Raw genomic sequence first — 19,901 nt, 5'->3', positions numbered from 1 at the left:
CTCCGCGCATGCATTGAGGCCATTTGCATGACCTCTGTGTTTGTGATGAAGAGGTGATCTTCATGCATGTGATCCGATGATGAAGGGCCAATTCCAAATCTTGAGGGACAACAGTAGCAAGGACCTGGATCCTGTACTGCCTTGACTGCTGATATAGGCCTTAGCCATTGTATTATCTGCTATAATCTGTACTAGCTGATTTGCAATGTTGGGTAGGAAACCCCTTAGGGCCTTGTCTATTGCCAGCAGTTCTAGATAATCTATGTGATGCTTCACCTCTCATGAAGTCCATTGTCCTTTCAGTTGTAAGTCTCTGTAGTGGGGCCCCCAACCTAATTCTGCAGCACCTGTTGTGATGCATACATGGGGTTCTGAAGTCTTGAATGGTGTCTAAAAGAAGTAGGTGTTCTGATGAACTCCACCATCCTGCACTTCTGTGAATTTCATGAGGTATGTATAGCTGCATATTCTGCGGATGTCTTAGAGGATCAAAATGTTGAAGGTGCCTAGGTGTGCCAATGGCAGGACAGCTGTCATTGTGGCCATGAGACCTAATGTTTGCTGGACATAACTTGCCAAATGGTGAGGTATTGTTAGGATGGAGAGAGCAGTGGTCTGTATTTGAGGGATACATTCCATTGGTAAAGAAATAGCTGCTACTATAGAATCAAACATAGTCCCGAGAAACTTTATCCTGAATAGCCAGCATGGTGTAGTGGTTAGAGTGCTGGACTAGGATGGGGAGACCCGAGTTCATATCCCCATTCAGCCATGAAACTAGCTGGGTGACTCTGAGCCAGTCACTTCTCTCTCAGCCTAACCTACTTCACAGGGTTGTTGTGAAAGAGAAACTCAAGTATGTAGTACACCGCTCCGGGCTCCTTGGAGGAAGAGCGGGATATAAATGTAAAATAATAATAATAAAAAAATAATAATAACTTTAACTATTTATTTAGTTGGGACTTGTTCAGATTGATCTTGAGACCTAAGCTTTTTAAGAGGTCGATGGTGACGTTCAGGTGAGTTTGTAGTACGTGTCTTGAATGAGCTGCTAAGAGCCAGTCATCCAAAAACAGGAATATTTGAATTCCTTTCTCTTGTAGATGGCCATGCAAATAATGGTAAGTCTCCAGTTGTCCGTTGTAATTGCCTCCTAAGTGTCCAGACAGGGTCTTAATCTTGTTCCAGCATTTAGACAGTCATGCCTGCTTGTTGTAAGAGGTGGACTTGCTCTTAATCTGAGATGCTTTATTGGCAGGAAAAAACTTCATCTTGTATTGGTTGTACCTGTGTAGGGGTTTGCACAGAACCTTTTATTGCAGTTCAGTTCAAATTCGAATCTAACTGCTGGTCCATGAAACAGTCTGGTCGGACTGACTGCCGGTTCAGTTTGATGGATTGAACCGAGTCAAACTGGTTAGACTCAGTTAGAGGGCTATGCTTATAAAGGGAAATCTGGATTCCCCTTTACAAGCAAAGAGGTGGGGGAATTCTTAGAAAGGCTTCTAAAAAGCCTTACTGGTCTGGTGGTGGCCATACCACCGCCCATAAAAGGCCCCCAGCACTCCTCAGCAGCCCACACACATGGCGTGGCTCCGACACTGCACAGAAACCAGACAGTGTTGGACCTGTGCCATGCGGGTTGAGGGCTATGCTTGTAAAGAGCAATCTGGTGGGTGGGTGAGTAAGTTGAGAGAGATCTGTCTTCTTCATTGCAGCCTACATACTAAGGAAGTAGTTTCTGTTCTGAGGATGGAAAACCTAAGAAATCCAGGTTTGGCTGCTTCTTGAAGACTCTGCATGTTTGCCCTCCCAGCTGTGGAAGCCTAGGACAATAATGTGTCCCAGTATAAAGACACATATTATCACCACTAACAAACACTTAATCTCTCACCCTCTTTTTCTTTTTTTTCTTAGCATTCAGAGCACTTGATATGCATTATCTCAGCAACCTTATAAGGCATTATGTTATTTTTATCCCTATATTGCAGATATGGTGGGGAGGGTGGGGGTGGGATTCTGAGGTCGAGACAGTGTGGCTGGCCAAAGGTCATCTAGTGAGTTCTCACCTAGGTTAAAGCAAGATTTGAAATGTGGACTTGCCAGCTTCCAGTGCAGACTCTTTGTCACTACCCTACACTGCCTCTCAAAGATAAGACAGGAGAGCAGAAAGAAAAGTTGTGCATGTATTTTAGCCAGATACTCATCTCAGGCCTCTCTTTCATGCAGCTTGCTGAGATTCAACAGTAGATGAGTGGCAGATTCTCTTATTCCACCCACCAAAAAATGTACACATATAAAAATTGGATAGCAAGTTTGCCATTAAAGACCATTTTGTTAATTAACAAGCTGATGGTTATTTATATGTCTTCCATGCCACAGCTGCATTTGAGATTGCAGTAGTGTAATTAGCTATTTCAATGGTTCATTAACTTCACAATTTAGGATGCATAGCTTTCTTGGGTCCAAAGGGTTCATCCCACTAAAAAAAGGGGGGGGGGAGGGAAAGGCGGGGGAGAAGAGCAATGCTTAAAACAGCAAACATACTTCAGATGTAATTGTATTGGAATTGACAAAATGTGGTCCTATTCGTGGACAGTACATCGGTATGAAAACAACATGGGTGGCAGAAGTGGTAATAGGACATGCATGTGACAAGAGGCCTCTACTACTTCACTGGATTAAGCAAACCTGAATACCACAGTATTTCTCTCACCACTCAGCAACGATGTCTTTAAGTGTATATGTATGATATACATATATAAGTGTATATGTCTTTAAGTGTACATATATTAAGTGTATACAAAATTACATCCAAAATTGTATTGCATGCAACTGCAGTGCACTTAGCAGTAATCAAGATTAACTAGTTTAGAATAGGTTTATACCTGTACTTCATCACTTGAAACAAAAATCAAAACAAGCACAGGCAGAAGTTTCATATTATTTCAAACAGAACACTTTTGAACAAAGCAGGTTCACACATTCAGTTACAAGCCATCAAACACTGATCAGATATCAACTTATATACGTGTATATATAAACTAGTCCTTGGAAGCCAAGATAACATAAAAAGTTAGTAAAGTACAAATCTTTCTATGAATCAGAAACTGACACATCTGTAGCTTCTAATGATAATCTGAAGGTCTGGAGAGCATAGGGTTGCCAGAGAAGCAAGCAGAAACTTTTTACCTTTAGAGAGGCCAATGAGGCCACTGAGGTGAAGTATGATGGAATTAGTGTTATAGTGGTGGCTGTGTTCTACTTTCTGCCTCACTTCACTGACTAATGGCTGATTTAAAGGCAAAAAGGTTCTCTGGGTTGCTAATCCAGCAACCCAGGGAAAGCAGAATGTTGTTTTAAACACCACTCTAAAGTTTCTTTCATTGATCAGATTGAGAATACTATACACAATACAAAGAATATTTATATATCACTTCTCAACAAAACGTTCACAAGCTGGATAGGTAGCTAGATAGAATAGGCTCTCTGTCCCCAAAGGGCTCACAATCTAAAAAAGCATCATAAGATAAACACCAGCAACAGCCACACTGGAGGGATGTTGTGCTAGAGATGGATAGGGTCAGTTGCTGTCTCCCTGCTAAATAAAGAGAATCATCACTTTTTAAAGGTGCCTCTTTGTTCAGTTGGCAGAGGGAAGAGATGTTTCCTAACACTTTCTCTTCAACTTTCACTTTCTCATATCACAACACATTGAAAGGCTTTCTTCCTGAACCTTCATCTCTCCAAATGTTACTTACATGCAACACTGTCTTATAACCAAAATTTGAATGCCAGGAAACAATCATTTGCACTTATCACATCACCACACAGGGATATATAAAACTATGTCAAGATTTACTCCCCCACAACATCTATCTTACCTGGACAAGTTCTCTATATGCAGATTTGGCAAGATTATATGGTACCAGAAGATTGGAAGCCAAAAAATAGAGAACTTCCAAGCCAGTGAAAATCATAGCAAATTTGTTGATGATAACAATAGTTTCTAGAGGGACCAGACAAAGCCGTGCCAGCAGAGGGAGCATGTGGGCAGAGAAGAGCCAGATCTGTTTGGTTTTCATGACACAGGAGCAAAGGGTGCACACTACCAGTTGACCTGAAAATGAAACAGAACATTTCACTTTAAGAAAAGCTCTATTTTAATATAGCAACCCCCATGAAAACTCAGCAAATAGTCTCACACCTGGAATTCAACATGACTCATGTTGTATTTTGATTAAAGGCATATATATATATATATATATATATATAGAGAGAGAGAGAGAGAGAGAGAGAGAGAGAGAGAGAGAGAGAGAGAGAGAGAGAGAGAGAGTTGAGCACATTCAATTTTATATTCAAGAACGCATTTAAAATAGCAACACATCTCCATACTGCACACACACATACATGCACTCATATGCACATGAGCTTGCACACCCACACCCTGAAAGAGAAACATCCAATTTAATGGTACCTGCTTCAGGAAGGGAAAATATTAAAAATGCAATTTATAAAACAAGCTCCACTAAGCCCAATGACTTAGTTCAAAGTAAGTATGCCTAAGAGTGAACGGCTACTCATAAGGCATTAGGTACGAGGACTAGGTTTACTATGTTGAGAATGCATCTTATACATTGCCCATGGAGTAATGTTTTAGAACTCTATAATTATAATGGAAAGCTTAGCAATGTGATTGCTGCATGTATCCTAAAGACTCGGAAACCAGGCACTAAAATAGCAATGTTGCTGATGTGTAGGATCTCCACTCATAATATTACAACTGTTGGATTGGTTCTTGATCACTCAACTGTTTGAGAAGTGGCAGCCAAGAGCCACCTCGTGATAAATATCTTCCCAATCACCATGGAATGTGTGCATGAGGGAGTTCCGCAGACAACAGTTCAGCCACATTGATTGATTGATTGATTAAGTGCCATCAAGTCAGTGTCGACTCTTAGCGACCACATAGATAGCTTCTCTCCAGGATGATCTGTCTTCAACTTGGCCTTTAAGGTCTCTCAGTGGTGTATTCATTGCTGTTGTAATTGAGTCCATCCACCTTGCTGCTGGTCGTCCTCTTCTTTTTCCTTTTCCTAGCATTCATACTCAAGGGAACTGGGTTTTTGCATAATGTGTCCAAAGTATGATAGTTTCAGCCTGGTCATTTGTGCTTCTAGAGAAAATTCTGGATTGATTTGTTCTATGGTCCATTTGTTTGTTTTCTTGGCTGTCCATGGTATCCTCAAAAGTCTTCTCCAGCATCAGAGTTCAAAAGCTTCAGTACTTTTTCTGTCTTGCTTCTTCAAAGTCCAGCTTTCACATCCATGGAGTGTCACAGAAAAAATCACTTTCTGAACGATTCTAATCTTTGTAGGTATAGGCCCATTGTGACATCTAAATATCTTTTCCAAGGCCTTCAATGCAACCCTACCAAGTGGTAGTCTGTGCCGTATCTCTTGACTGCTGGATCCTTTACTGTTGTTGGTCGATCCTAAAAGGCAGAAGCTATCCACCACTTCAGTGTCTTCATTATAAATTCTGAGGCTGGTTGCTGTACCCATTATCATTAGTTTAGTCTTCTTTACATTTAGTCGTCGTCCCATTTTTTCACTGTGCTCCTTGACTTTCATTACTAGAGCTTGCAAGCCACATACCAGTTTATTATTTTGCATTAATTATTATGCAGGAGATTAAGAAACTCCACCAGCTCAGACCCTGCTAGAAGAACTTTTGGTGGAGAAAAAGTTCCCTACCAAAGGTTCTTGAGTAAACTTAGCAGATAAGGGGACAGATTCATGTGTGGATTGGTAATGGGTTAAAAGACAGGAACTAGAGGGTAGGGATAAATTGACAGTTTTCACAATGGAGGGAAGTAAGAAGTGGGGTCCCCCAGGGATTGAGTACTGGGACTAGTGATCTTTAACTTGTTCATAAATGATCTAGAAGTTGGGGTAACCAGCAACGTGGCCAAATTTGCAGATGACATTAAACTATTTAGGGTAGTGAAATCCAAAACGGATTGTGAGGAGCTCCAAAAGGATCTTTCCAAACTTGGTAAGTGGGCGACAAAATGGCAAATGCAGTTCATTGTTGGCAAGTGTAAAGTGATGCACATTGGGACGAAAAACCCCAACTTCACATACCGTATATGCTGATGGGATCTGAGCTGTCAGTGACTGACCAGGAGAAGGATTTTGGGGTTGTGGTGGACAGCTCATTGAAAGTGTCAACTCAGTGCATGGCAGCTGTGGAAAAGGCCAATTCCATGCTATGGACCATTAGGAAGGGGACTGAAAATAAAAATACTAATATTACAATGCCATTATACAAATCTATGGTGTGGCCACATCTGGAGTACTACATACAGTTTTGGTCACGGTATATTAAGACGAATATCGTAGAACTGGAAAAGATGCAGAAGAGGTAATCAGGGGCCTGGAGCACCTCTTTGGACCAAGAGGCTGATCATCTTGGCCTGGGACCAAGATGATCAGGGGCCTAAAGCACCTTCCTTATGAGGCTAGGCTACAGCATTTGGGGCTTTTTACCTTGGAAAAGAGGTCTCTAAGGGGAGACATGATCAAGGTGTATAAAATTATGCATGGAGTAAAGTAAGTGGACCGAGAGAACCTTTTCTGCCTCTCTCACAACACTAGAACCAGGGGTCATCCCATGAAACTGAAAGTTGGGAAATTTAGGTGTGACAAGAGGAAGTACTTTTTCGCACAGCACATAATTAATCTATGGAATTCTTTGCCATGGGATGTGGTGATGGCCACCAGCTTGGATGGCTTTAAAAGGGGCTTAGACAAAATTCATGGTTCAGATCCAAGAATAAACCACAGTATCCTGCTACAATGATGAGCTTGGGAGAGCCACAGGCTCATGCACTGCCTTCCTCCTCTTTTACATGTGAGAGGAAAGCAAACGTTTTTGCTTTGGTTTCAACTAAACCAAAGTTCTTCATTATGTATGAAGCCAGAAACCTATGCTTTAGTTCAAACCACCATCAGGTAAAACAAACCAAGCTCAAACAGTGATTTCAGATCTTCATATGTTCATGTGGTTGGAACCAAAGTCCAGTTCCCTAGGTTCACACATAACGTGGAACTGTAGTTTAATTGATATCAAATGGAAAAGCTTTTACTCTCCCAGGCTCCAGTTATGGCTCCAACATGATTTCCTATTATCTCTGAATCTGCACTAGTCTAGAACTTGTCTGTAGCACTACAGCATCTCATGGAACACTGGTGCTTTGTTAGTTAGGATGTTGGCCAATGAATTGGGCTATTATAAGACACCTTTTAGATGTTCTGTGTATATCTGCATGTCAGAGGTGGGCAGATGCAAGAAATATTTAAAAGCACAGGCTCTGCATTGCTGATATTTCACCTCTCCCAGCCAGGTATTTGCACATACCATTTCACTTCAATCTCTGCATATTTTAACTTGTCAATATCCCATGAGTTATTAAAGAAGAGTGGGGCAGGGTGGGGGTGGGGTGAACCTGGCCTAATTCCTTTAAAATTAACCAGGTGGAAATCCTGCGCTCCCCTAACCCCACCTGTTCGCCTGTTAAAATGTTTACATTCAAAAATAGTCTGGTTTGAACCCAAATAGAGACTACAGCATGCAAATGCTTTCATGGGAAGTGGTAAAAGCCTCAACTGTGGAGGCATTTTGAGAGCAGCTACACAGACCCTTTTGAAGACGCAAGATAGCTTGGACTTCCTCTCAGCTCTAAAATCTAGGTTTTCTGCTATTGTCCTCAAAAACCACGTGGAGCAACACAGTGCAGCTGTCTTAAAGCATTACACAATAAGCCTTTAAGGGCAGCAAATCCTGCCGCATCAGTCAGTGTCATCAGTGACAAGAGGACATCAGGTTCCCTAGATTTGCTCCTCCCATGCAAACTGACTGTGCAATCTTCCCTCCCTGGAAAGGGGAATTGTATAGGCACCACCATTCAGTGGTGCCTATATGTCATCTGCCTCTAATTTCTCCCAGAAAGAGAGCACAAATCTCCTTCAGCCGCTCCTGCATTTTAAAATGATTTAAAGCTAAGCGTATGGATAAATAAAATAAATGAAATTGTATTACTGTTGCAATGTTTTTAGAAAGGAATACCTTGCCTACACAAAAATGAGGGAGTGGTTGAATGTTAAAACAAAGGTATGCTTATTGCTCCAGCTAAATGTACAATTTAGAATTTCTGATATACACACCTTTGCTGATTTCAAGCTGTTTATACCTAACTAGCACATAGATCATGAACCACCAAACACAGCTGACAAAAATGAGCATAAGAATGAGTAATCCATGAGTAGGTGATCAGAATAAGACTGTAATTAATGCAGCACATCCTGTCTAGGAATGTAGTGCCTTCTCCAATTCAGCACCTTCTTTTGTTGCACAACTTTCTCTTTACAGTTTTCTAATTTTAAAGATAAGCAGCAAGTCTAAATGGCAAAAACCTGAGCTGATCCAAGGTTTGAGAAACCCACCATTCTTAATGCCCCTCTAATAAAAAGGGCATGAATGTGCACAAAACTGAGTATTTCGGTTTGGCAGTTGAACTGGACCTGGTTCAAGTCTGAACCAAGCTGGCTCAAAGCTCTACTGGTAAAGGGGAATCCGGTGAGGTCACCACCCCCAAGATTGCCGCCAGCACTCATAAGTAGTGAGTTAATCTCCTCCCGCCCACTGTTCTACCCTTAGGGAAGCCCCCTGACCCTTTACTGGTAACAGGGAATCCTCACCAGATTCCCCTTTACCAGTAGAGCTCCGAGCCGGTTCAGTTCAAACCGGGCCTAGTCTGGTTTGAACCCAAACCTGTTGAGCCGGCTAAAAAAAGTTTGACAGCAGTACTTAAACTTAGCTTCTTTTGAAATAAAAGCTTGATGGCAAGACCACGTTTGAAGAAAACTACTCAGAAACTTGACTTATGAAGGTTAAAGGAGTTGCAATACATTGCTAGGAAAGTTTCAGTAAGAACAACAAGCCATGAAAGGGTGGGAGGAGGCAACTCATAGATATTGCTGTTGACTGAAGCCAGATAAACATTTAACTTATGACTGATGACTTGAGAGTCACTAATCTGACTTAATCTGACTCTTTGTCATATACTCAATGAGAACAATTCTGGTCTGAGAACTCTGTTCTTTTGTATTGTAAAATTTTCAATATAAAAATCTTACATAATAATGCTAAACCATTTGAACTGGAAAAGAACTGTCGTTTCCACTCCCCCCACCCCCAACAAAATCTGGAGTGGACAGAAATTTGCAATTAAAATGCTCAAAATGGCAAGGAGATGTGTCAAGCTATGTTGTAGAAGACATGTAATAAAATTCATGTCTATGAATTTTAAAATAATTGATTTTAAATTGGTAAAATTTAATCAATTGTTCTTCTTCCCCAAACCTTCGCAAGCTCCACTTATGGTTCAAGAGAAGTTCTAAATGTATCTCTATATAAAGCTCACACTGTGCAATTTAGTCTGAATATTTTCTTGCAGAGTTAGCATTTTTGATATGGAGGATTCAGACTCCACCTGGTAAACTGCTCTTGCAGTTGTGATCAAAACCAGGGTGGATTTGATTTAAATCAAACTGATTTAAATCATGATTTAAATCATGATTTAAATCACAATTTAAATCACTAGCAGGGTGGATAAAAATCAAAAAAATCTGATTTAAATCAAAAAAATTCGATTTAAATAAAAATTTTTTTCATTTAAATCGGATTTTTTTAATGTTTATCCACCCTGCTAGTGATTTAAATTGTGATTTAAATCAGTTTGATTTAAATCAAATCCACCCTGGTCAAAACTAAAGCCAACTCAACTATGAGAGCAAAGTATGCATTTCTAAACATGCTGCAACAATTGTACAGTTTCATTTATTTTATTTATCCATAAACTCAGTTTACAATCATTTAGAAATACAACAAGCTAAAACATATAAATACAAACAGTGGACTACTAAATAAAACTCCTATACTAGAAAAAAAAAAGTTGCCAGGATGGCATCCCAAGGCAGGGAATTGCACAAAACTGGGTGTTACAGTGGAAAAGATCCTGCCATATGCCCCTGCCATCTGGGCTTCCAAAGGCAGGGGCATGCAAAGCAACCCTTCAGATGACGATGGCAGCGGGTGGACAGTTTCGAGGAGTAAAGACTGGTAGGAACAATGTAAGTGTCAAATATAGCAGAGAGCTCATCAAATCTGTCAGTCCCATTCATGATGGAGCCACTCCCAGAAGCCAAGAATATCATTGGAAGTTTGACACCGTAGTCTCAAGTGCACTGCCTACTTGACAATCTTCAAGCATATGCATTCATTCCCTTGAACTGGGAACTATGGGATATTGCTCTCAGAAGTAGTATTTATGAGTAATATGGGAAATTCTGCCAGGCCTTCAAAGCCCTGCCCTAAGGAGACATGCTCTCCAGAAGCACACTTGGAACATCATTGCCTTTTGCACTTCAGGAGAACCAGTTGTCTCAAAAACAACTTTCTTTTTTAACTCTTTCTAGTATAGGAGTTTTTTCTTCTCACAATAATATATATATGCAAGCTAGTCACTGACCGACCACAGAGTAATGTTTAGGATTTCTTTTGCCAATCTCCTTATCCCCAAAAGACTTGGAATAAACTATTGCCCTTTACTATCACAGAAATGATTTAAAAATGGCACTAAGAACATAAGAACAGCCCAGCTGGATCAGGCCCAAGGCCTATCCAGTCCCGCATCCTATTTCACACAGTGGCTCACGAGACGCCTCTGAGAAGACCACGGACAAGAGCTGAGGGCGTGCCCTCTCTCTTGCTGTTACTTTCCTGCAACTGTTATTTAGAAGCATCTTACTTGATCCATTTATTTTAAAGAGTTATTTATATGCCACCTGACTCCAAAGGCTCTAGATGGTTCACAAAAATAAACACAATAAAGACAGAATAAAACAAACTAATGATTTATACAAGGCAAAGGTTACTAAAAACCCCAGGTTGGTGTCTGGGGCAACCTGGAGAGACCATATTATGCCTGTTTTGAAACAGCTACACTGGCTGCCAATATGTTTCTGGGCAAAATACAAAGCGCTGGTTATTACTTTTAAAGCCCTGAACGGCTTAGGTCCCAGTTATCTAAGAGAGCACCACCTTTTACTGGCGACGAACCTCCTCAGATGATCTTAACGTGCAGTGGGGATCATGTAAAAGAAGGTGCTCTCTTAGATAACTGGGACCTAAGCCGTTCAGGGCTTTAGAAGTAATAATGCACTCCCGGCAGAAATTCGTAATTTGAGATCATTGCTGTCCTTCAGGAGAGCCCTTAAAACCTACCTATTTGGCCTGGCCTTCCAGGGTTTTAAATGATTAACTGTTTTAAATTGTTGCCCTGATTTTCAGGGCTTTTAGCTGTTTTATTGGTTTTATGTGTTGTAATAGTTTGATTTTAATTGTTAATTTGTTTTAATTGTTTTTATCATGCTGTGAACCGCCCTGAGCCATTTTAGAAGGGCGGTATATAGAGCAAATCAAATCAAATCAAATCAATGAATGAATGAATGCAAGCCAGGCTAAAAACATGTTTCTTAAGGGCTCTTCTGAAGGCTGGTAAAGGTGTTAAACCACGAATGTCTACAGGGAGCACATTCTACAGCTCAGGAGCAAATACAGAGAAGGCCCACTCCCAAGTCAGCACCAAATAGGCTGGTGGCATACACACACACACACACACAAAACCCCTATAGGGATTCAGCAATATGTCGAGGCATCAAAAAAGAACCCAAATATATGTCTTAATATATTTATAATAAAACTATACTCTGTCAGTAACACTGTCTAGTTACGTAGGGTTATAAAACTCAGTCAATAAAACTGTATGCACACACACATACACACACCCCATAGTCATTAAGATGGTATCTATATCAAATTAGAAAGTCTAATAGTCCTAAGGTTCATCAATAAGATGGGAGAAGTCCAAGTCAATCTTCCTAATGTTAGCTAAAGGGAGCAGCTAACAGTAACCCTATCCTAAGGGTAGAAGTAAACAGTATACATATTTTGTTAAATACTACATTTGCCATTGAAGAAGACTCAATTAGAGTTGAAATGTGTCTGGCAACAGTATATCCATGAAAAGATGCTGGCAAAACTACATGCTATCCATCGGCTAAAACAAGACATTGGGAAGACTGACTTGGACTTCTCCTATCTTATTTATGAACTTTTGGACTACTGGAATTTTTAATTTGATATAGAGACCATCTTAATGACCATGCTTTGTGTGTATATAGATATAGTTCTATTGATAGAGTTTTATAACTCTAAGTAACTGGACAGTGTTCTCTAAGAGTATAGTTTTATTATAATTATAATATATGTATATATCTTTTATGTATGTGTGTGTGTATGTGTATAGACACAGAATGTGACAGAGCAAAACAGATAAAACAGAAGGGGACAGAGCAGAACCACATAAACAGCAGACAGGAGGTTGTGCTAGCTGGTCAGAGTTCAAAGAGCCAAAAGAAAGGTAGCATGCACCAGGTAAGAGATTCAGAATATACAAATACGACAGGTGTGTGTGTGTGTGTGTGTGTGTATACACCCACACACCCACACACCACTGTTCAACAAAAGTTCTCAAAGCGGATTACATAGAAAAATAAATAATACATTTAAAAAATTGTCCCCTGTCCCCAAAGGGCTCACAATCTAAAAAAGAAACTTACCAGAAACAGCCACTGGAGGGATGCTGTGCTGGGGACTGATAGGGCCAGTTACACTCCCCCTGCTAAATAAAGAGAATCACCACTTTTAAAAGGTGCCTCTTTGCTCAGTTAGCAGGGGTTCTAAACTGCCTGGAAAAATGGAAAACTAGCAAATCACCAGGGCCAGACAGCATCCACCCAAGAGTCCTTAAAGAACTCAAATGTGAAACTGCTGACCTCCTTGCAAAAGTATGTAGCTTATCCCTACAATCAGGTTCTGTACCGGAAAACTGGAAAGTAGCAAATGTAACAATGATTTACAAAAAGGGGTCTAGGGACGATCCAAGAAATTATAGGCCGGTTAGCTTAATGTCTGCTCCAAGAAAATTGATGGAAAGCATCCTCAAGGATATAATTGTAAAGCACGCAGAATAACAGGCCCTGCTGGGGGAGAACCAGCATGGCTTCTGCAAAGGTAAATCTTACCTCACAAACCTTTTGGAGTTCTTTGATAGTGTCAACAAGTGTGTGGATAAAGGTGACCCAGTTGACATTGTATACCTGGACTTCCAAAAAGCTTTTGACAAAGTTCCTCTTCAAAGACACCTGAGAAAACCTAGCAGTCATGGGATAAGGGGACAAGTACGTGTGTGGAATGGTAACTGTTTGAAGGGCATTCAACAGAGGGTAGGGATAAATGGAGAGTTTTCACAATGGAGGAAAGTAAGAAGTGGAGTCCCCCAGGGATCTGTACTGGGACCGGTGCTTTTTAATTTATTCATCAATGATCTAGAAGCAGGGGTAAGCAGCAAGGTGGCCAAATTTGCAGATGATACCAAACTCTTGGGTAGTGAAATCCAAAATGGATTATCTATTTACACAGAATCAACCCCTGACCTCTTAAGTGCTAAGTTTCAAGAAGTTCAATGAATAGAAGATTGTTTGGAGTGGAATAGATCTGTACAAGGAGCTAAGTGTGAGGAGGGAGGGGCAAACAATGAAAATGAAAGTGAAACCTTTTGAGCAGAGTAGCAGACTACTCCAACTATTTTTCTCTTTTCAGTAAAGTACAGCAGAAGATTTGTCCAAATATGAATGATTAACCTATTAAACTGGAGATAGTTCACCTCGCAATAATTTCATAATTATCTATGTATTTCTAATAGTATAACCAAATCAGTAATTTTTGATATAACTGTAACTAATTTGAAAAGTTATTATTCCAAAAATGAAACCTTCAACTGGTTGTAAATATTAAGATTATACCAGCAAGAATGAGTCTTTATGTAAAAAACCATGATTTAAATCTAGTCTTACTGACTAGTGATTTAAATTGTGATTTAAATCGATTTGATTTAAATCAAATCCACCCTGCTACAACATCTGGGGCTCTTTAGTTTCGAAAAGAGGTGACTAAGGGGAGACATGATTGAGATGTATAAAATATGCATGGAGTGGGGAAAGTATGTATAGAGAAATTTTTCTCCCTCTCACATAACACTAGAGCCAGGGATCATCCCATTAAATTGATTGCCAGGAAGCTTAGGACCAAGAAATGGAAGTACTTTTTCACACAATGCATAATCAACTTGTGGAATTCTCTGCCACAAGATGTGGTGACAGAAAACAACCTGGACGGCTTTAAGAGGGGTTTGGATAACTTTATTGAGGAGAGGTCTATCAACTGCTACTAGTTGGAGAGCTATAGTCCACCTCCAGCCTCAGAGGCAGGATGCCTCTGAATACCCATTGCAAGGGAGTAACAGCAAGAGAGAGTGTATGCCCTGAACTCCTGCCTGTAGGCTCCCAGTGGCAACTGGTGGGTCACTGTGTGAAACTGGATGCTGGACTAGATGGGCCTTGGGCCAGCAGGGCTGTTCTTACGTGGATCCTTTTTTGATGCCTTGGCGGCATACGGAGACATACCTCTTTCGAGGACCTAATGTGCGATTGGGATCATATAGAAGGCGGCACTCTCCCAGGTAACCTGATCCTAAGCCGTTTAAGGCTTTAAAGGTAATCACCAGCACTTCGTATTTTGCCCAGAAACCAACTGGTAGCCAATGCAATTGCTTTAAGACAGGCATAATATGGTCTCTCCGAGAAACCCTAGATACCAATCTAGCCACCTCATTTTGGATCAACTGAAGTTTCTGAACTAGCAATAGCAATAGCAATAGCACTTACATTTTTATATCGCTTTATAGCCTGAGCTCTCTAAACGGTTTACAATGATTTAGCATATTGCCCCCAACATTCTGGGTACTCATTACATATGAAGGCAGCCCCAGGTAGAGCACATTGCAGTAGTCGGTTACCAGAGAGTGCACTACAGTTCTGAGATCATTATCTTCAATGAATGGATGCAGCTGTCATATCAACCAAAGCTGATAGAAAATGCCCTTAGCCATAGCCTCAACCTGAGAAACCAGAGTGAGGCCTGGGTCCAGAAGCACTCCCAAGCTACATACCTGTTTCTTCGGGGGTGTGGGGGGGAGAGTGTGTAACCCCATCCAGAACAGAAAGATCTATCACGACCCTTGAAGTATGACCCCTTACCTCTAAGTTTTCTGTTATCAGACAGAATATTTCCAAAAGCTGTGCACACACATCAGGCTTTTAATGAAGTTCGGTGAGGTGGCTACCTGAGGCGGTAGATTACTCGAGTGATGGGACACCTCTGTGCTGCCTTCCCTGCCTCCTTCTTGCCCCCACCACTAGAGCAGCTCTTTGCTGATTGGTACCACCACCACTGCTCAGCAAGGGGCCACTCCAAGTCCTTCTCCTCCAAGCTGCTGACTATGAAAAGATGGAAGAAGAGAGTGATAATGGAAGAAGAGAGTGATAATGGAAGAAGTAGTGTTGATAAGAGGGAAGAGTGGTGGGTGACATTCTAGCTGGACTTCTCCTCCACCTCACTCCCACACTCCAATTCACACTTCCTATTCAACTACCTTAATCTTGGAGCTAGTTGTGTACTGAATCAGGCTGCAGCAATGACTGCCACCACCAAGGAAGATGACTTTGGGGAGAGGCGGGGGGGGGATGACAGCATTTGGCACCCTGAAGTTTTGGATTGCTGCTGTGTGGATGGCATAACTTTAAACACTACTGCAAGGCATTTAGATACTCCAAAAGCTACACAACACACACTTCAGAAAACTCAGATTACACTATGTGCAGCACTAATTGACTTCATTCTCAAGCAAGGTCTGACAAAATTAGTCCAAGAAATTATTAGTAAATCTGCAGTGGCCAGTATATTCTCATAATTAAGGTTTTAAAATGCTTAAAAGCAAATTAGTGCACATTTTATACTCTTGCTATCCAGAACAAAGTTTGACTGCGTGAGAATCTCCTTAATTGGGGGTGGGGGTGGGTGGGTTGCAGCCCACATGGAGAAAAATAAGGAGTTTGAAGGCAAGCAATACATGATGAAGGCTTGGAAACAAAAATGAGAACTAAGCCTGAATACCAGTTGTCAATGAATAAAATTCTGTATGCAGTCGAGCTTCTTTCCATCTTTGCAGTCCATCTTCCACCGACACGCCTCCCTTTGCTTCATGTACCCATTTCCCCTGCCCAAACTTAGTCTTGGCTTAAATACTCAGAATTCTACTGCAATCAATACATCTGAATACATCATTTGTATTTTCTTGATACGCAGCCTGTATTTGGAAAGGGGAAGGGGCACAAAATATGTTCAGCACTATCTGAAAATTATTTAAGTCTGACTAAGTTATAAAGCTCTCGAGATTTGCGCTATGCATTTGGCCACTATCTGTTACAGTCAAATACCAGTTTTCTTGTCGGTTTTGTACTTTTGTTTCCAAAAGTCAACAACCTCAGTATTCAATAAAGTAGCTGCTCTGCTTGGAATGGTTGAATAGTTTCCCCTCTCACACTAAAACACAGGCCTTTTTATCCAAGGTGGATTGATTTAAATCACATAAACTAACTGTTATGCTGTACATGCAAACAGCTGTCTGTACACATGTGCATGCACTTGTGTGAATGAGTGTACATTATGTGTTCATTTAAAAAGTGAACCTGGGTGCAGACCTCTCAAATGTAGGGTACAGATCAGAAGCATGCTGAGTATGTGTGTTGAACATAACGTGAATAACTGTATGTGTATACAGATCTGTACAAGCATACACTGTACGCAGATTGTACATGCGCTCAACAATATGTGAATAGGGCAAGAACATTTGCAGAATCTAAGAGTCTATACATTGTGTAATTCATTGAAAAGTAAAAATCAAGTTATAACAGTTTTCCTGTGGCAAAGTGTGGGAGAATTTAGGAAGCTATGTACTGAAGAACATATTCCCTTTTTCTTTCCACTGATTCTTTCTACCCCACCCCCTTTCCTATTTTGTCTCTCTGCCTTAGCTCAGCCCAGTCATCAACAACAATATATCACTATTCAGCCTGTGCAAGTGTGATTTTAGTTTGCTCAGAAACAGAAATGGAAAGCCTAGACATTTCTATGAGCAAGAGCTGGTAGTTACTTGGCAGTTCTGGGCAGACTAGAGCCATTTTCATGAGATGAAACTGAAATGAATGGCTGCAGGAACGGTCCTTTGTCCAGCCCCAAATCTCATTCAATTACACAGTTGCCATGCCCCCCAGAATTTGGGTTTCACTCGGATTTTAAACATCTCACCCAGATTGCTTAGCCCAGCCAGATTTGCCTGGATTTCAGGTTTCATTTAAAAAAAAAAAAAAAGCAGCAGTTAAACTCTAGCCCTTGTAGAAGCGGAATTATGGAACAAAACGTGCAGTCACTATTCTGCTCAAAAATTATTTTCAAGCCAATTTGCAAAATATGCACATTAGGCACCCGGATTTGGAAAGCCAGAATATGGAAACCCTATTCAAGAACCCTATTCTGATATATACATATCAGAACTCCCCTCAATTCTAAAAGCCAATTCTGGCCTGGCTGTTCTATGTATTTCCTGTCTCTCACTAGCCCGTTGCAAATCAGTGATCTACGTGAGTCTCCCTATGCCAGAAGAGCCTCAAAGTATTCTTAAGCACCAGAACATCATGCAAATGATTGCTTCCGATGTTTGAAAACCTGCTCAAGGGGAGACATGAAATTCTGGAATAAGTGTTGAGTAAATGAATCCTAGGATGTCTGCCTGTCTCCAAGAAGGAGTTTCTTGACACCTGAATGTATCTCTTTCGGCATTAGACACACAATTTGCAAACTTTTCCCTATAAAGGAAACAGCCAGCTTTTGTGTGTAGTTGAGTAGGTTGGGGTGTGTGTGTTAGTTCGTCACTGGAGGGGCTCTTGAGGCTGTGGATTCCATAATGTTACTTTTGTGTTAGTTTTGCTTTGTTAACTGGGACCATGCTGCGTGACTCCCAGGAGTGTGCAGAGTTCACCATGATGCAAGCTGTTTTCTGAACTGCAACTTAAAACCTAAGATCTACTGAGCCTCCCGTCTACCACAAGACAGGAAGAAAAGTGACTCACTTGTGCATTTTAACCATTGTTGCCTTGTTCACTTGTAAAACTGTCCTGCTTTTTATATCTACTTAAATAAACCAGATGTTGATTGTTTTAAACTTGATCTGGAAATGTGCTCCATGCTGTGTCCCTATATCCCGGCTCTGGCTGCATGCTCTTTAAAGAGGCTTTAAGGCATTTTTGGCTATGTTTTGAGTTAATCCTGGTTCTAGATAGAACAGTTTCAAAGTTATTTTTATCTCATAGCAGACTGATGGCAGCTCTACCAAGGAATTTTTAATGAACTTGGGGAGGTGCAGGTCAGGCAACCTTCTCCCAGTTTGCCACAATGCCCATGTCTGAGAGATAGGTAACTTAATGTGTGTGACAAAGCCAATAATTAATTTTTAAAAGACTAAGTGTAGGTGTAGCATGTTTTTGATGAGACTTAATTATCCATGGGCTGGTTTAGATGATAGCCCGCCAGTACATGCAATAAAGTCGGAGATACGACGAGAGCACACCCATCCTAACGTCACAGGAGGATGAACTGATGTCCTCTTGGGGCATCTCTTAATTGTGCAAGGGGTGTTCAACTGAATTGCCCCTCTACACGCCCTCCTAATCTCTCCTTTGCGGACATCCACACAAGACGTCCCCTTGTGACGTCAGGGTGGGCATGCTTTCGGTGCATCCCCAACCTTACTGCATGTGCCAGTGGGCTACTGTCCTAACAAGCCCCATGATATCTATCTATATATTTAATTCTCCTGGGTGTGCCTTGGAATGTGCGTCCCAATGCCCAGCTGATTGGCTGGGCAGCGGAGGCGCCTGATTGGCTGAGGTGCACCCAGGAGGATTGGTTGCCATGGCGGCGGCGGGCTGGCCACAGAGGCCAGAGGTGGCGAGCAACACCCAGGATGGGGGAAAGAAAGTGGTGGGGCAGAAGTGGCGGTGGGGAGGAGAGGCGGCTGGGCCCAGCATGGGCCGGCTGTGGTTAGGAAGCGGAGACTGGGGCAGAAGGTGAGGGGGAAGAGGTAACCACCGGCCCCAAAGAGCACACAGATGCTCTGTGTGGGGTCGGCTAGTTTTATTTTAAATGAGGAATGCAATATTTTATTTACATTTTATTTTTAAAAAATAAATTTATCTGGTTTAAGCACCCCAAAACGCTGATTCTTTAAAAAAAAGCATTGATTTTTAGCTACTCTGTTTTTATCACAGTAATTGGTTACTGAGGCACAGTATGTGCTGGTTTGGGCGACACGTCTACTGAACCATCATATGCAATGAGGAAATGCACACACCCTGTGCATGTGGCAACCTCCTCCATGTATCCAGGGGCACCTTTCCTGGGAGGGGGTGCAGTTTGTTCATCCCTCTAAACACTCTAGAAATATTTGTTTAATCTGGTATTTTTAGCACATGCAGAGAGGCAGTTTGGACAAGCCCTCCATGCGATTAGGGAAAGGTTCCCTTTATACTGAGGGAAGAATGTGGACTCAGTCGGCCAGTTGACAAAGTATTGTCTGAACTGACCCTATGCTAGCCATTTTCACACCTCTAAATCTCCCACCAGATACCCTCAATCTCACATATCCATTGTCTACCCTGGGATACTGCAGAGAGTTCCAACTACCATAAATTCTGCTCACCAATTTACTGCTTTATGCAGGGGGGTAACAAGGCTGGAGTGGGCCCAGAGACAAATTT

General features: G+C 41.3%; 1 protein-coding gene across 1 annotated transcript in view; it reads right to left on the bottom strand.

The window, feature by feature from the left end:
* The window catches only part of RNF145 (ring finger protein 145), a 104,510-nt gene that overhangs the window by 16,710 nt on the left and 67,899 nt on the right, over window positions 1-19,901 (bottom strand). The window contains exon 5 of the mRNA XM_053297539.1: window positions 3,885-4,120. Coding sequence (XP_053153514.1) covers window positions 3,885-4,120 — 236 coding nt within the window. The remainder of the gene's footprint in view (window positions 1-3,884; window positions 4,121-19,901) is intronic.

This window comes from Hemicordylus capensis, chromosome 2 (genome assembly GCF_027244095.1).
Source record: "Hemicordylus capensis ecotype Gifberg chromosome 2, rHemCap1.1.pri, whole genome shotgun sequence".
NCBI classification, from domain to species: domain Eukaryota; kingdom Metazoa; phylum Chordata; class Lepidosauria; order Squamata; family Cordylidae; genus Hemicordylus; species Hemicordylus capensis.
The sequence above is the reverse complement of the archived record's forward strand: the minus strand, read 5'-3'. Positions and strand labels throughout refer to the sequence as shown.